This window comes from Magallana gigas, chromosome 7, assembly GCF_963853765.1.
Source record: "Magallana gigas chromosome 7, xbMagGiga1.1, whole genome shotgun sequence".
In the NCBI taxonomy this organism is placed as follows: Eukaryota; Metazoa; Mollusca; class Bivalvia; order Ostreida; family Ostreidae; genus Magallana; species Magallana gigas.
This window is the reverse complement of record NC_088859.1, coordinates 21,163,932-21,182,345: the sequence shown is the minus strand read 5'-3', so window position 1 is coordinate 21,182,345 and position 18,414 is coordinate 21,163,932. Positions and strand designations below refer to the sequence as shown.

General features: G+C 33.5%; 1 protein-coding gene across 1 annotated transcript; it reads right to left on the bottom strand.

The window, feature by feature from the left end:
- Positions 1-1,453: 1,453 nt before the first annotated feature.
- LOC105344805 (QRFP-like peptide receptor) lies at positions 1,454-15,923 on the bottom strand. Its single transcript, XM_011452692.4, has 6 exons — positions 15,300-15,923; positions 7,009-7,130; positions 6,029-6,152; positions 4,694-4,887; positions 3,337-3,451; positions 1,454-2,135 (listed from the first exon to the last, which is right to left on the bottom strand). The coding sequence occupies exons 1-6, from the start codon at positions 15,597-15,599 to the stop codon at positions 1,710-1,712; spliced, it is 1,281 nt and encodes a 426-aa protein (XP_011450994.3). The 5' UTR covers positions 15,600-15,923; the 3' UTR covers positions 1,454-1,709.
- Between the last annotated feature and the right edge of the window lie 2,491 nt (positions 15,924-18,414).

The window sequence follows — 18,414 nt, the reverse complement described above, 5'->3', positions numbered from 1 at the left end:
AAAAAGAATTTCAGAGGCATGTTAAGTAACGACATCTGTATAAGGAAAATTTAGGCCTCGATTATTTGTAAAGAATGAACTAGTCAGAAAATAGCAACATTTTTGTGAGCCTTAACTTGCAATTTTTTTATATGGGAAGAACTGTAGCCCTAAGGCAACGTCAACCTTTGGTCAAATCAACGTTTATAATTTGTTTACAGAAGGTCCTTATTGGAGTAATAGCTAACTGCTATAACACAACATCGTCTTCTTTAATTTTAACAGCAACAGCAACTAAGACATCCCAGAACCATTAACAAAATATTTTTATCAATAAAGAAACACTATAGAAGTTGTCATGGAATGAAACCATATTGCACCGTTTAGTTTGCTCACAGACAGACAGACAGACGGATGGACGGACGGACGGACAGATAGATAGATAGATAGATAGATAGATATATTTATTATATGCTAATACTACATGTAATTTACGACTTGATACATTAAATCAAAGTTGCTGTTTTTCTTTTAATGTTCTTGACATGAATATACACAAAACTCCTATATCTCCCATTCCTAATTTTATGTAAAATGTCTCTCTGTGCTCTATTGATATGGTAGCTGGTAAGATAAAGCCTTGACTTCCCTCCATCTTTATACATTTTTAAAACTATAACTTGAAACGCCGTAAGTAAAGTTTGACAATTCATCTCGCTTATTTTCGGCGTTGAAACCGGATTTATGTGGTTAAGGTTTGCAATATCGTTATTGCAAAGGATCAAATACACGCTTATCTACATTTCCTAAGGCATGCATAAAAATTCTCTGTATGATTCCTGAGTTCTGATACGTAATTGTCATCCAAAATATGTAATTTTCGCCATTTTATTGAAAATGCGCGTCCCTAAATTGTCAGTCTTTTGGAAAGATTTAGATACATACAGTATTGTAGGGTATATTATTACCATTTTCATCTTTGGTGTGACCTGTCTTACCGCCTTTAACGAATCACTAATTGGTTGATATGAGAGAGAAAGAGAGAGAGAGAGAGTTAATTAAGGAAAGCCCATTTAGGACAATTTTTTTTTTTGAAAATCAGATTGTTAATGCATATATTTTTATTTCTTTTGGTCTTTGTTGATAATAAAGGTATTTTTAAAAACTACATTATCACTTATAGTTGGAAAAAAATTGTTAAGATAAGGTAACTGTATAACAGCAACTAATCAGTGGATCGCAGATTTGACTAATTGTACAACTTGTGTCTAGAAGGCGGGTATTGTTTATACTCACTGCACCTTTCAAATAGAACGTGAAAAAGGAATATTTTATTCAAGAAGTAACAAATCACCAATCATCGTCCGAAGTGATCGTTCTAACAGGTCAAGGTCAAATGATCAAAGGTCATTTAGTATTTCTGATGGTTTTGTATACGTTATATAAGTATAAAAGCAAAAAATGAAAATAAACTTTTTCTGAAGCTTAACGCTTTCATGATAGCCATATTATCTTATAAAATTAATCTTCACCAAATATTATCTAATACTGTAAAATCCTAATTAAACGCGAGGAATTGATTTCCGCGTAAAATCGCGAGAAGCAGTCCTCGCTGATTTTAAAATCTCGCGATTTGATGCAAAACAGCGGAATCGCGAAATTAAGTACTCGCGTAAAATAAGGAATTTACAATACATGTATAATATTTATTTTTGGTTTGCAAGTCAATTCTATTTCAACGAAAAACTGTCCTCGCTGTCGTAAGTTACCACAGGACGTAGACCCTCCCTCTGGAGAAGAATTTGGGACGCAGTCAGTCTGGAACCACGGGCGGACACACTGTAGCGGGTCTCCACAGAGAACCTGACCATCGTTTGGTCCCAAAACTGCGTCCTTCTCTGCCTTCTCCGACCAAGACACAAATATCCCAGCGCCATGATGAACGCTTTCCTGAAATTCTTTGACATGAAGCCGTAAACGATCGGGTTTACACAACTGTTTATGTACGACAACACATAAAATGCCTGACGAATGGGCTTCAGGGCTCCCATGTGTAACTTGTCTAGGACGTCGAAGGAGACCAGGAGATTGTTGGTGGTTACGGGTCCCCAGCAGATCATGAAGAGGACGATAATTGTCACTAGCATCTTTATGACCTAGATACAGAAGACAATCAGAAATTCTAACCAGCATCCCTAAAGATATTTGCGACGTAAAAGTTATTTTCATTGCATATATAAATCTAAAGACCTAGTTTCTGATCGGCACGTTAATTTCAAACGTTCTTGCTGATTTTTCTTCAAACCGTAAAAAAGTACAAATGTACTAAGAGTTTATTCTACAATATAAAGAATCTGACTGTCTCCTAACGTAACGTAATAAATTCCTTATGTAGCCAAGTTTGGAGAAATCGTTCATCAAACAATGTACAAATATTCATAGAATGAAAAAGGAGAGAAAAAATATTCAGTAGAAATAGTCAAACGTTAATATAGAATCATGAAATAAATAAAAATAAATTAATTCTTATTGAGTTTTATCGTGTTGTGATAGGCCTCGGTCGATCGCAGTAGTGTCCGTATGAGACATCATGAAAACTTTACTATTTGCGCACGCATTTTGCCTCGCACTATTTTTTGACTATGTGCATTGGCAGCTTTATGTAAATCTTTTATTTATTACATGTAGATTACTAAAAACCATTTTTCTAAAGTGTTTCCCTAAAGATCATAAAACTTATACAGTTACATAATAATTCAAATCACGTTTTTCTTTACATGCTCAAGATTAACATTTCTCCTGCTATTTCGAAAATCGTTATATCCTATTTATCATGTTTATTGCATGTAATAATTTCCTGTTACATTAACATGAAACTAACCAGTGATATCATATGCCGATCATTCGTTTTGTTTTTTATTTGACCGTGACTGTAAGCAATATTTTGCATGGTCTTTATTTAAGGAATAAGGAATCATTCTTTGAGTATTATGAGGTGGTAATTTCGGTCGGGGCGTGATCAAATCCAATAGAGCCCGAATGATAGAATGATAGATTTGATCACGCCCCGGACGAAATTATAATCTCATAATATTCAAAAGATGATTCCTTATTACTTATATTTAAGCCATCGTAAGATTAAGTATTTAAATATAAATAAGCAAACCCCTCTGGCGCCTCATTTTGGCGTCATTTGAGGTTATGGGTTATATAGCACAAAATCGATACGTATTGTCATCACAGACAGAGACACATGAAAATGTAAATATTAGTATTTCACCCCCTTTAACACTTACAGAATTTAAACAAAATATTTAAATGAAAATAGAAAATGATATTATAGATATTATAATAGACCTGTTTCTTTGTGTTGTTTTCGTCCCCATCCCCACACCTCTGGGGGTTGGCTGAGTTACTAGTATCCTTACGCCGTTGTGAAACTCGCCGAATCTGTAGAGCCTCCATTTCGCTTCTGTATAATATATATATTTTATATTTACATGCCATACTGATGCGTTGAATTTGAGGTAGTCTTGTTCAACCAGAATCTCGGCTGTCTCCGCGAATCTCCGAGATTTACGGAGACAGCCGAGCGTCTGGTTGAACGAGACTATATTTGAGGTAATGCAGTTTTTCACGTTTTATCCTCATGAAAGATCATCGGAGAGAGAAAAAAAAATGGAAACTGAGAAATCTAGTTTTGATAGAATTTTATTTGCCATAATCTATCATCTTTATTTAGTATGTTTGCCCATCATCATTTGGCAATATATTGTGTCTGATAAATCACATCGTATTGAATACACGAGCGTTGAAAATGGGGGATGATGTTTACTCGTATTATGTACATAGAGGAACAAACTTTGATATTTCCATTTATAAAAATACATGTATAAGCAAATCGTCTTTAGTTTTACCATTGGTATGTTCAGAGGTGTATTTTCATAATTTAATTTTATGGTGAAATCGTGCTATTACGATAATTTTACACATTTTAACTTAAATATTATACATGTATGGATCGAGTCTTGTTTCAAAAAGAAAGATTTATGAGCTATATGCCTCGGGTTGTTAATTGACAACTAATATATCAATTTAAAACTTTTTAGTAAAGTTGTAAAAAAAAAATACATTGAAAAAATAAAAGAAGTTTTTTTAAGGTTGTTAGGTTGTCACCAAATTAACCATCATATTTGCCTTACACTTTGACATTTAACCTTAAGCTTGATATTTTGAGCATTTTCCTATGTATTTATAAAGAGGTAATTGTATAGCCTATTTAAAATGGCCAGGAGCATACAGCCATCTTTAGCTCAAGTCGTAGCCATGCCCTTTTAACTACAAAAACTGCAATGTAATCAAATCAGCAATTTTATGTCAAATTGCTTATATATTAGGGAAAATATTAATTTCATATAATTCACTTATGTTTTTATCTCAAAAGCATTTGTAGCATTTGAAAATTGTGGTTTTTAATATCAACTTACCATGCCTACCGTAAAATGAGATGTGTTGGCTTATAACGTTTTTGACGCAAGTGCATTTGGGCCCAAAAATTAACTGTTAACCAACGATTTCCGTTTTCAATTCAATAAAAAAAAATATTCATGTTTTAGTATTAGTCTAAATATGCTATGATGTGCAGTATGTCTATATTAAACTAGTAAATGGACCATGTATAGTCATTTAACAAATAATGAGTTTTGAACTTTACCCCGAGTTATGTCCCCGTCTGTTCATCTTCCATAACTCCCGACATATGCTGGCGTAAGCATAACTCAGCAGTATAAACGGCAGCATAAGTATAACCAGGAACATGTAGACTCCGTACACGCGCTGTATGACCGAGCTGTCCCACTCCAGTATGCACCAGTGGGCCTGGCGGTGTTTACCCACGGTCTTGTGAATCTAAAAACAACGTGAGTGAACTGCATTAAACAATAATACAAAACACTCGAAGGTATACAATAATACAAAACGGTTTAAGGTACAGTAATACAAGACAGTTTAAGGTACAGTATCCCCTTTGAAAAGAGAGACAACTCTTTAATATTACCATTTTAAGGCTAACACTTATTGTTAGCAAATTGACAAGTCGTTATTTTCTCCTAACAGGATACTTGAGTTACATTTATGTGCACTCATTCAAAAACGCAATTTTCATTCAAGTCAGCAAAATGTCAAGTTTATAAGTGTGTAGAAGTACACTCTTTTTCGTGGAATTTTACGATTGTTGTTAAAACTAATATTTATTATATCTTGAAATTCGACAAAATATCAACGATTTAAGATGGTTGAATGGTCAACAAATTATCTATCTGACTTTTCTTTAGATTTTTAGGGCGATATTATACTGGCATTTAGTGAAAAAGTCATTCAAAGTATTTAAGCTTTATATAGCTCTTCTTCTCAAAGACTAATATTGTCTGAAAATGATCAAAAAATGTTCAGGACCATAGAGCCTTCCCAATGGTTGTATTAACCTTTCGCCCACTTGAATCCAGAAACTTTTTGAGACTTCAAAAAGTCCAAAGGCCTGTGTTGCGGTAGGCACGAGCACGATACAAGACCATAAAAATTTAATGTGAAATTGCAGATCTGACAGAGGTTTATATATAAATCCAGATCAGACATACGGTGACAGAAACAATCTGGACAGGACACTAAACACTTTAATCAAATAATTGTTTCACTTAACTAAAATCTTATTTCTTTAGCATTAGATATTATTTATATAGTATTGTTTAATTATCTATGAATTAAATTGTTTAACCAAATTCATTGTATGATTCAAACTTGTACTGTGTTGGTGAAACGATTTTATTAAGTTTCTTTTTAGCTAGAAGTGTGTTGTCTATATGCAAGTAATAGTTGCTATTCTTTTTTTGTAGTCAAAACTGTATGTAGTTCTTTGTCATCTAAAGTATTTCCCGTAAAAATTGATTCAGCTAAAATAATTGTTTATTCAACAAATAAATGTCATATTTTACTGGTATGATTATTGTACGATTGTATATTCAAGGCTGTTCAAATAGGTACACGTTTTTACCTGGCCAGCCAAAGTTGGTGTTGCCATTAGAAAGCTCAGGATCCAAATACTGATCACGCTTCGTCTAGCCAGACTTATAGTGCAAACATACTTAGATTTCATTGGATGAAGAATAGCATAATACCTGCAAAGAAAGACCTACGTCATCTAGAAATAAAATTAGTTATTTGCTTTGGCTTTAAAAATTCCATTAGTCCAATTAATTGTTTCACAATTTGAAAAAGGATACTATGATTATAGGTGATAACTAAAATAATACACCGACATACTTGCAATCTGATGAAAATAAGCTGTTCTGATCCATTGTTCGAGAGCGGTAGCGTATAAAAACAGCCGAATTCAATCAGACTGATAGAGATCTATCATATTAATACTTAATTTCTAGATATCATATGCATGTACTGTATATGGAGAAGGAAAAATTATAGGTAGCATCTCGATCGGCCATATCGAATGAAAAGATCGTATCTCAAGACTCTGTTCAAAGGGGTAACACGGTTAATACTTCTTTGATTTAGTAAATCTGATAAATTTGATTGAATCCTTTCAAGTACATCCTACTGAAAATGACAGATATTTCCGTCTTTATCAAGAGTCATTTGAGCAAAAAGGTAACAAAGTCACTGCCTTGAAATCGCGGAATTTTTGTATTTCTCTGCATATGCAAGAGCACACAGTAAAAGTGAAAACCTTTATGAGGTCTGCAGGTACTGTTCATTCTATCTTTTATATTTAAAAATTAAAAATTAATTAAAAATGTTCAGTAAATTTATACCACTGCAAACGAAATATGGGAAGATACATTCAATTACTCTCTAATGGAGAAACCATAAGTTCCTACTTTTTATAAATGTGGTCATGGCATGAGCGATTGTTGTGATTTTAACTCAGTGTATTTCCGGCAAGTTCGAGGTTACTTTGGGAAAAGTACTTATATTATAAGTCTTTACCCCCTGGATGAAAAGCAGGACTAAGTTTACCTTTCTAAGCTTAGGCCCGTGAGAGTCATCACGGAGCAGATGATAGACAGGTTCTGGAGATAGTTCACGAACTTACACAGGAACTCTCCCAGCCTCCAGGAGTAGGAGAAGAAGGATATACACTGTCAAAATAAAAAGTGTGCATGTAACACGCTAACTTAACCATGTAACGCACTCAAGTAACTGTGTAACACATTAACTTAACTATGTAACACATTGACTTAACTATGTAACACACTAACGTAACTTTGTTACACGCTAACGTAACCATGCAACAATCAACGTAATCATGGAACACAAAGTAACCATGTAACAAGGTAACGTAATCATATAACACACCAACATAACTATGTAACACACTAACTATCTAACTGTAACAACTATTTAAAACAGTAACGTATTAATCATCTAACATACTACTGTGACCATGTGAACACTAATGTAACCATGTAACACACTAACGTTACTACAACGTTACTATGTAACAGTCTAACGTTGTCAAAACTCTTGACATACCAAATAATAAAATGCATCTTTTAACAAAGTGAATAACTATCTATGTTTGTTTTTTGGGGTTTTTTGGGGTTTTTTTTTTTTGGGGGGGGGGGTGGGGGTGGGGGACTGGGGGGTAAGTAGAAAGAATAAAGACTGTGCAACACCGGAAAGACCAATTCATAAACAAACTACTTGTCCGGTAGAAAATTTAATAGATGATCCGTGTACCAAACGCACTGTCACTCATATGACGTCATTCCTGTAACAATTATTAAGGATGTGTGTTCCTATGCAAAGTTATATATCTTTTACATCCGGGATCTATTATAATAATGTTGAAGTTGATGGTATTTTATTTTACAATATTATTAAAAATTATAGAGGGCCACGTAAGTTTTAAAAGTTGTGTCCAATCAAATTGTAATCATACTCCAATGAAATAAGTTCCAACCAAATCAACCGAACCCAACATTATATATTTAAAAAACAAACAAAACTTTGATTCAGTAGATACATGATAGAACATCCACTAAGTAGAACAACGTTAGGTTCAACAATTTTTGTTTGTCGCTCCAATTCTTTTGTACCCAAAATCTTCACAATTTCACGTATTACTTTCTGATAACTCTGATTGGCAAACATTCTAAAACTTTGAAAAAACGCCTGGATAGTCGGCACCGTAGTAATTTTTTTTTTTACAAACGCAATTTTTCATCTCCCACAAGTGTCATTATGATGCATATAACATGAGCTCATTAGTCAAAAACTTGAACGTTTACACTATAAAACTATGTTTGATAATTGGTCTCAAGTAAAAAACAGAGTGACTTTGAATGATTTACTTGCGTTTACTAAAGCGGCAAATATTAGACCTTACCGCTGGAGACTCCGAGTATTGCATAATACATTTAACATGGAAGTTGTTTACTTGCCAATGCAATTAAGCGCACAGATAGTTTTTACAATTATTTTAACAGCCTTTATCGATTCTTGAACTGAACTGATCCAAAAATTGCCACCCTATGTAAGGGACTCTCTTAATGAGAAGTTGAGTAGTCGAAAAATTACCTGTCAAATTTACCTTTAAAGTTAACAGATGGTTTTGAACATTAACCGCATATAATTTTAAAAAAAAATCCAAATAAGCCTATATAAGGTTAAAAATTTTTAAATATTTCTGTACATCTTTTTACAAAGCTCTCTCTCTCTCTCTCTCAGTAATAACTAAGTGATTTGAGGATGAATGAGAACCCTGCGTGTATGTCAGCTAGACCGTGTCGACATTGCTGATGCAGTTTAAGTGTAGGCTAATTTATCCAAATTAGAGTGATCACCTATTCGATTTTTATATAGCATCAGCAGCAAATATCACTCTAAAGTGTATGAAGTAAATTAAGAATAAGAAGTGTTTCAAATATTTGTTATTAGAGCAAAAATAAAGTACTTGTATCATAGAGCTTTAAGTGCCCATGACGGTACCACTAATACTTTTGTAAATAAAGAGAATTTTGATTACTTTTTGCAATAGGAGGTGGATGGACAGCTATTAAAATTAACTCAAAGCGCTCTAACGGAAATTTTGATCTTGCAATTCGTTGATGATTACCACGTATATATATAGTCAGTCCTATTCCGATATCTAATGGTTTTGAATTAAAGGTCACTGGAGCTGATTGTTCCGTTTGATGTATGTTCGACATATTGGTGGTTTTTAGCCCCCGACATCTTTTTCCTGCTTCAGGATACATATGGCATTTAACCATGCGGGCTACCAATTTAATGGCTGGATCTTACGGATGGGATTCTTTGAAAACGTTATACGTAAAAAAAAATAGCCTGCGGTTTATTTTCCTGCCATTGTCTCCGCCAATGACGTTTGTTCTTGTATACTCCACAGTCGTCTGTATCACTGCATGACATCGCATCATGACATCACTGCGTCACAATCTCAAATCTACTGTTCAAACAAGCGAAGTATTTGCTCTCAATTCTCTCCAAACATTTCTACAGTTCTGCGACTTCTTCACAGTAGCACCAGCTTCTGTTGAAAGATGTCATTCGCGCTCGACAGATGCCAACACCAAGAAGCGAAGCGTTGTATGATCGAGGAGATTGGCTTATTTTCATGATGTCGTCTACCTACATTTGTACATATATATATCGCGATTTGCAACTTAATTACCCAAACGGTGCAATTCATATAGATCTAGACATCTTAAGATCTATTTTAAACCATCCTGAAAGACTTTATAGTCGGTTAAAATATCTCAGTATATTTACATTTTTCAGTTTCTTTGCCTGTGATAACACAACGTATTGATTTTGTACTATACAGTCCCATAAATTCAGATGACGTATAATTAGGACGCAAGCGGGGTTTGCTTATTCACATTAAAAAATTAAATGGTACATTGCAGAAAATTATAAGTAATAAGGAATCATTCTCTGAATATTATGAGGTGATAATTTCGGTCGTGGCGTGGTAAAATTAAATTTATAATACCTTCGGGGTTTATTGGATTTGATCACGCCCGACCAAAATTATCACCGCATAATACTAAAAGAATGAAACCTTATTCCTTACTTGGATTGGAACAAGGCCTCACACTCAAACTTCATTGCTTCTATTGCATCTTACATAGGGGTGTATAATACAAGTAAAATATGGTGAGGTAATATTTTGCAAGGCACCATAAACACTTTTAAAAAGAAGTGTTCAACTTGTATCTACATGTCAAAATAACAACTGAAAGAATAAAATAGTTTACTAGACGAAAGAAGTTCTATGACGGTATTACCGCCTACGTAAAAAAACACCCCACATCATGACGTGATAATATGCCACAAGGATTGGTCAGGGAGACTGAATATAACCGCATCGTGTTGTGTTTATAAATACAATCGTCATCATTGATGCCCCCCCCCCCAAAAAAAGCAAAAAAAAAAAAAGCAAAACAAAAACGGTGACATCAGTTCTCGTTCTTTGGGAACGGAGTGGCGTCAAGTGTTTGTTTGGGTCGTTTTGATGATGGTAAGGATGAGGTCTCTCTTGTTTCCGATATCGTTTTCCTGATAATAGAACCTAAACAAACTATAATTAACACGCTGCGCATGTTTGAATCGTCTGGTGTCAAAACCTTCTGCTTTGATCAAAGAGAGGCTCAATGGTCTTCTGTCCAAACCATAATTGTCCTCGTACTGAAAGCTTAATTTCAGTTTCATATGAGATTTTTGTCTAATACAATGATTGCTTTTCCTCCTTTGCTCGTTTGCTGCTTATAGATGTCATTCTTGTCTTTGGTCTTAAATCGTGTTCTATAAACGGTATTTATGGGATACCAATGGCACCTCAACGCTGCGACATTGACCTAGTCTACTGATGATCATGCTTTATACAAGTGGATAGGCTCCACGACCCAATTGACAAACCTTTTAAAAAAAAAACGTATTCCGACTTAAAGTGAGATTCCATGTTTTTACTGTTATTCAATTACCCCGTACATTGTCCATTTTTTCAAGCTTTGATGTGCCCAGTTTTGAAGGGTCCCAAACAGGTTGAATGATGTTGACGTGTTCCAGGAATCCGTTACTCGTCCTATTTTTTATAATTCATTTGTAAACATTTCCATTCATACATAAACTGACATGAAACCCAATTTTGAAAAACAGCAGAAAACCATTTTCCCTTTGATGACGGGAATCCAAATTATGATATTTGATAATTGTTGTTTTTCGTATTGGAAATAACTGTTTCATGTATTGCCAAATTACAGTGTGTTTTCTGTCAATTCGTTTTCTTTTATTTATGCAATGTTGTTGTTGTTGTGTAATGTTGACTATTTTTTTTTGACTTTGTAGTTTGTATCAGATGTTGAATCTTTCCCGGAAACATTCTGACATTGGTTTTATAGCATCCATTTCTGTGAAATTATTATCAATCCAACGCAAGAATGAATTCTTTTTCAACCCGGTTCCCACAAAATTTAGCAAAGTTTAAAAAAAGGACATTAGTTATTAAGAAATGAAAAACGTGACGGCAAACAACTGTTGTATCCCAATCTCCCACTGACTCTCACCTACCTTCAATGATAGTTACAACAAGACAACTTTATAAATATTCATTAATTATTTATATTTTAACCGTTTATACTTTAACGCCACAAAATAAGAACAAAATTATGCATTTCAATCTTTTATCATTTACACAATGAGATTAGTTCTCTTCGAAAGTAACTTTATTAAGTGTCACTTTTTAGAATACGTTTTTTAAAAAGTATACATACATGTGTATGTATTGATAAGCTAAATACTTAAAAACACGATAACTTGATTTAAATCATCTTCATATACGAGGAAACTGAGCCTAATGATAATTGCTTTAGAGACCAATACAGCCTTTTTAACTTTATTATTAATTTCTTCAAATTGCTCCAAACCAATTATTGACATCAGTGTTTGTAGAGGTCTTGTCGATTCAGCGAATCTCCATTCATGTATTTTATTATCATCCCCCTACAACGACTAGTTGTCAAATCTAAGCAATCTTTGAATTGATTTGTTGGCACGTGCGGAAAGACTTTTTTCATTTGCTGAATTTTATTACGTGTCAGAAAAAGAATGATTTCGAAGATACCAGATATATCATATGAATATGTCTGCTTAATGATTTCATTGAATCACGAAGTCGAACGTGTCGAGAAAATCAAATTGGTAGAGTAGGTATTTTATAGCCCATGATAATGTTCAATATTTAGAACCATTTTAACAAGAGCTTGGACTTTGGGTAGTTTTGTCAAACAGCATTGTGACGTAGGTCTGTCTATTTCATTGTTGGGAACTCAGCCATGGCTCTTTGAAATCAACGCAATCTGTGTATGTTTCACTCAAAAGCAGTGTCATTTTATTTTTGTTTTGACGCAAAAAAAGATAGTTACATCATACCGAAAGACCAAGGTCTTGTTAAAATGGTTCTGATTACACTGATAGTAAATGTAAATAAGAAAAATAAAACGATATATAAAATTTTTGAACTCGTACGTTGGTACAAGTATTGCCCTGTTGCCGATGAAGTGCCTACAAAAAACAAATAGAAATGGCGATCCTACCTCTTTATATGTTATAATGTGTTAATATACACTGGAAATTAAAAAAATTCCGTCTGTAATTAAATGTCCTGTAATAAAATGTCCTGTTATTTATCGTTTAATGTCTTCCTACAACTTTTAGATAAAATTCATGAACTCGTTTCTCTCAAGTGCCATGCAATGATTGCTCATATCAACACTAAATGCATTATCCAAGAAGTGCAATTTATATCAATATTTTGCAATTTTTAACCTTTTCCTGATGTCCTTGTTTGTGGATGCCTTTCTAAGATTTCCCCCGGGCCTATCCAAATTCAAAAGAAAACAAATGTTACACTATTACAGTCACATCGTTTTTGAAAGGGGGTTGGGGTTACCCGAAATCTTGACAGGCAAAATAACCCTATAATCCACCAATTGAAAAAATTATAATTGGGGGGGGGGGGGGGGGGGGATAGTGTAGTAGTTAAAATTCATTTTGTTAATTTCGCTACAATTTCTTATTTACCCATCCCCCCACCCCCACCCCCCCAAAAAAAATTGTGTCTTAGGTATAGAAAATTGAATGTTGAAGGAATCCCCTTCAACATTCAATTTTTTATATGTAAATTTAAAGCAACATGAGCTGTATTTTTTTTAGAATTTTATTTTGCTGTAAAAACCTGCTAGTATGATAAGTCTGCATATAACCTAAACTTTTATGATAAATAAGGTTGGAAAAAATCATTAATTTTTGTCAAAGGAAATATTTCTCTTCTAAGGAATATATAGCAAATCATTTTTGTACAGGACGACAATAACTCAATTTTGCTCCAAATAAGGCTTCTTGACGGTCTATGCCACAAAAATATGGCTAACAGAAATTTAAAAACCATGATATTTTTGTCATTTTAGTAGAAAAGAACATTTTATTAAAAAAAAATTCAACATGAAAAATGCAGCTCATATTGCTTTAAGAAAAATGGTAGTCTTCATTGCTACATTCCTCTTCAATTAAATAAAGGAATGATTGATTCATGTTCGAAATCATAATTTTGATACCAAAATATCAGCTGTAATAACACTCTACTGAGAAGTGCCATTAAATCCAATTAACTTACTAGTAATGATGGGAAAATTTTCTTTAAGGTATAGCCAAGCATGCTTTCTTGGATCCTGTTTTATTTTACACGCCTAATAGAAACTTCCGTTTATTACTTGCGATGCGGTCGGAGATATATGTAGTGTATTATTAACCAATAAAATGCTTCTTTGGTGATTCATGCGGGATATGAATTAAGGCGGAACCACTGCAAAAAATACATACAGTAACGGCGTTTTTCTGCAATGTTTACTTTACAGATGCACATGTGCCATGCCATTATTTCAATATTGCTTTATAATTATATTTGTTATACTTTCATGTTAAATACTGAAATCTGATTGGTTAAGACGCAGTTAATAATATTTTCTATTACCCTCAACGTTAGCAACGGGTATCATTAAAAAATGTTACATGCGCGAAAATTATGCGCGTACGGTTCGCTGTAGAATTCACGTTATTCCTATATAAAAGCAGTAACATTTCCTTAAAAATTAAGACATTCAGTATAACAAAATAAATAGTGCCTGTTCGGGAGGATAACAGTTGAAATTGACACCCCTCGAAAACCATTGTCAACCTCCGCTTCGCGTCGGTTGACAATGGTTTTCTCGGGGTGTCAATTTCAACTGTTACCCTCCCAAACAGGCACTATTTATATAGTATCAACCTATGCCATAAGATGTATGTCTTGTGCAAATAAAGAATGAATTATTGTCATTACTGGTACTTTCATAATCCACGTGAATCATCAAAGAAACCATTTTCTTGTTTATACATGTATTTACATCCACCAAGTATGATTCCCTCTATTTCTTACGAAAATTGATTGTAATTCATAGTTCTGTCTGACAGGACTGAAATCTACACGCCTCATTTTTCGATTGCTCGAAACCTTCAGCAATTTAAAAAAATACATCACGAACTGCACGAAGTAATCATGATGATGTCAGACTCAAATTCCCATAGGAGACGATTTTGGCTTTTATCTTACGTACTGATGTACGTTAATTGTAAAGTTCACCTACTTTTTACGATCAATTTATTAATTTGTTAATAGAGAAATGTAAATATAAACAATAAAAATGTTTTCTTTGATGAATCATGCGGGTTATTGCAGAAACCATTCACATATTACCTGCTACATGTAACTCTTGTGACAAAAGTCGTAACATTTGAGAGTACTCACATCAAGCGAGTGGGCATATAAATCTTTAGGCTCAATTCAGATTGGCCGTCGCAAAAAAATATGTGGCGACCGACCGGCAGATTATTATTTGGTGGCTGCCACAATGTTAAAGGGAATATAAGAGAACAATGACGAAGTTAATTAGAACATTAAAATAGGTCAAGGAATGTCGGTGCAGAATAAGTTCATAATGCTTTTTCAATATTCATCGAAACAATTGGACATTTTTGAAGATTCTGTACATCTTTTAAAATATGGTAGAAGATGCATCAGATTACCCTTAATCGAATTAAGATCCCATTTCAACCCTTTACAAAGAACGTTAGTACTACATGTATTTATCGTTATTATTAACAAGCGATTACAATGTACTTATGTATTACAAATTCATTAATAAAATCATTTTCTCTGCAGACATTTCCTTTTGCGTAATTTGTTTTACCTTTACTGGAACACAGACCACTACTAAAAGTAAATCTGCAGATGCCAGGCTAAGCAAGAAAACGTTGGTGACACTGTGTAGCTTCCGGAACCGGATGACGGATGCAATGACCAAAATATTTCCGGTAATCCCCAACACCAATGTTAATCCGTAAGCAATGGACACCGGTACCAGTTCTTCTAATGGAAGTACATGAGAGTCCTCAAAATCGTAATCGTACTCCGAGTATAAATCGGAATCAGAATCGTTTCCGTTAGAAATGGCGACATTGTTAAACATGGAAGTTGATTCTAACGCCATGGTGATGATTTCCGTGTGCCTTCACGGGTTTCATTAGAAATCAGAGTGGACGCAAAACATATTTGACACTTGACTTATAGTCCCTCCGGAGATCTCTTCAAAATACCTCAGCAAAACCAGTAACTCATATTGATTAGGGCCCGACTCTCTTTTCAGCTTAGATAGGAGTTTGGAGATATTTTTTCATACAAATCAAGAGCCTCGTTGGGTTTTTTCTCTCTCTCCAATTTAGGATCAGCCGGATAAATGGAAGCCGATAACTTTCAATAACATCATCAACGATAATTGGAAGGATCTTGTGTTGTTAAACATGCAGGCAATTGGAAATAGAATTATTAAATATCTGATGATGGTGAATCAAAAGAATTGATCAGCGTTCAATTCCTTATCCTTGGATCGTATTAATCTTTTTTCCCTCGCGCAATGTAAAAGATATAGAGAAGTCTGCGCCTTCTTGTTTGATTTGATTAAAAATAATTATGATAAAGGTACTGGGTATTTCATATCATAAAATAAAATCAGGTGTCCTTTGATCATTTTATCCTGACAACAAATACATGTATCTTGAGACGGGGAAAAAAAACAATAGAAAAGCATCATCGTCAAATTCGCCAAGTTGTGGAATAAAAGTTGCATTCCAAGCCAATAAACAGGGAAAATAACAAAAATACGATTTTGCTACAACAGTGCTTCGTTTTCCAGTTTTGAAAACTCTTACGTATTTTTGAAATAGTGTAGTGCAAATATACTGTATGCATGGGTTCAAAGATACATTTGTACTTACTGTCATTTCTATCAAATTTGAAATAAGTGTTATCAGTGTCTTCAAGAGTATACAGGAATTATCATTTTCCAAAAGGATTTCAATTTTTAAAGGTAAATATCTCACCTGCAAGTTAAGTTACGGTTAAAACAGAAGTGGTGATATACAAATGCTCTATAATATCTAGTGTATGAAATCACAATGTACTTTTGTCCACATCAATATCGACAGGTGTATCATACCACCTAGGATTGATAAAAATATTTAGCATTATTCAAAATGTCTTCTTTCATTGTAATAAGATCTGTCATCAACCACGGCGTGTCTCCTTCATTTACTATTTTCAATCAGGATTAAATACACCAGCGCTTCCCATCTTGAATGAAGTGGTGGACATTTTTTTTTTCACTTATGGTGGTTACGCTCAGTCATATCGTCTGATGATGACAGCGTAGGCGCACTTGATGGGAGTAAATCAGCTTATTACAGACAGGAGATATTCTCCAGGAACAGAAAATAATAAAGCAAAGGCTTTTATATAAAAGTCTCGATTTTTTCTTTCTTCGTCTTTTTAGTTCTGTTGAACTTGCTGTTGGGTTGCAGCGATCCTTTATCTCACAAAGTGTTCATTTTTCTTTTGATTAATGAATACAATGTATATGAAATCGAACTAACATGAAACAGCAATAAAAATGATAACAGTGCGGTAAAGGCAAATAGGCTGTGCTGGCAATTAAAAGTGAAACAAATAATTTTATTTTTACACGAAGTGATTTAAATCTTTAGGGAAAAGGTACTGATGCCGGTAATTGCATTTACTCTCTATGATGATTCTTTCATGTCATTAGATAATTTTCATGGGAATTTTATGTCTTATTTTTTAAGGGTACACAATTATTCTATTCAAAACCATTCATTTATATAGTATAGTATACTCTATAACTTCAGTTAGAGAGCATTACAATAATCGATACCATTTAATATTTAAAAAATAAAATGAGTATTAGACTTCAAATATCCTGCTTATCCATTTACAATGTACTTATGTATACCATACAAAGAGGATTCAAATTTCACTTGAGTTTAATGACTTCGTTGATGTGGGGCGTGGAAATAAATGAGACGTGCGCTCAAGGAATTAACGTTCAGAAAATAAAATGAAAAATTGGAAAATGATTACTCAAATATCAACAAATTCATATTAAGAGCAAAAGGTTGAAAAATCGAATAATGGTAGAAACCATTAACATCAAATGAAATTATTCATGAGCAAAAATGATAACAAAATATGATAATATACAGGATAAAAAAACTAACACAAAGAACGTTACACGGATAAAAATTTTTACAATCAGAACATCGCTCGGCCTTTTCCGTCAAGTCGAAAAAGGCCGAGCGATGTTCCGATTGCCATTTTTAAAGAGGAATGCATTGTAACAATGCTCCACCAAAATTTTATTTTATGGATTGTTAAAGTATCATTTCTAAGACATGATTTCGTTGTTTAAAGAAGGGTATATGCCCTTAATATTTCAACAACAAAAAATAATAAAAAACTAGAAACTCTGTTTTGGTTACAAGTAACACATTGTACAGTAGAAAAGATTTTATCAATAGATTTTAAAAAAAATTAACAAAAGATGTCTTTTTTATTTTCAGAAATAATCTTTTAATTAAAAAACTAAAAAGTCTTATTGACACTACTGAATATTATTTATTAGATAATAATATCATAATGCATTCATTCACAACAAACTTTACAGTGCAACCAAAAACATATTTTCCCTTTTTTCATAAAAAAAAAAAGAACAAACAAAAGATATCGTTTAAAATAATTGAGGGCATATATCCTTCTTTGAACAACGAAATCATGTTTCAGAAATGATACTTAAAAAAATAAAATTTTGGTGTAGCAATCCACCTTAACGTAATAGTAGATATTATTTGTCAAAAGGAAATAAATTGAGTATGAAGGTAGTCTTTATATCGTATCATGTGTTTCTCGGAAACATTGCATTGTTCGTCGTGATAGCAATTACCCAAATTTATTGT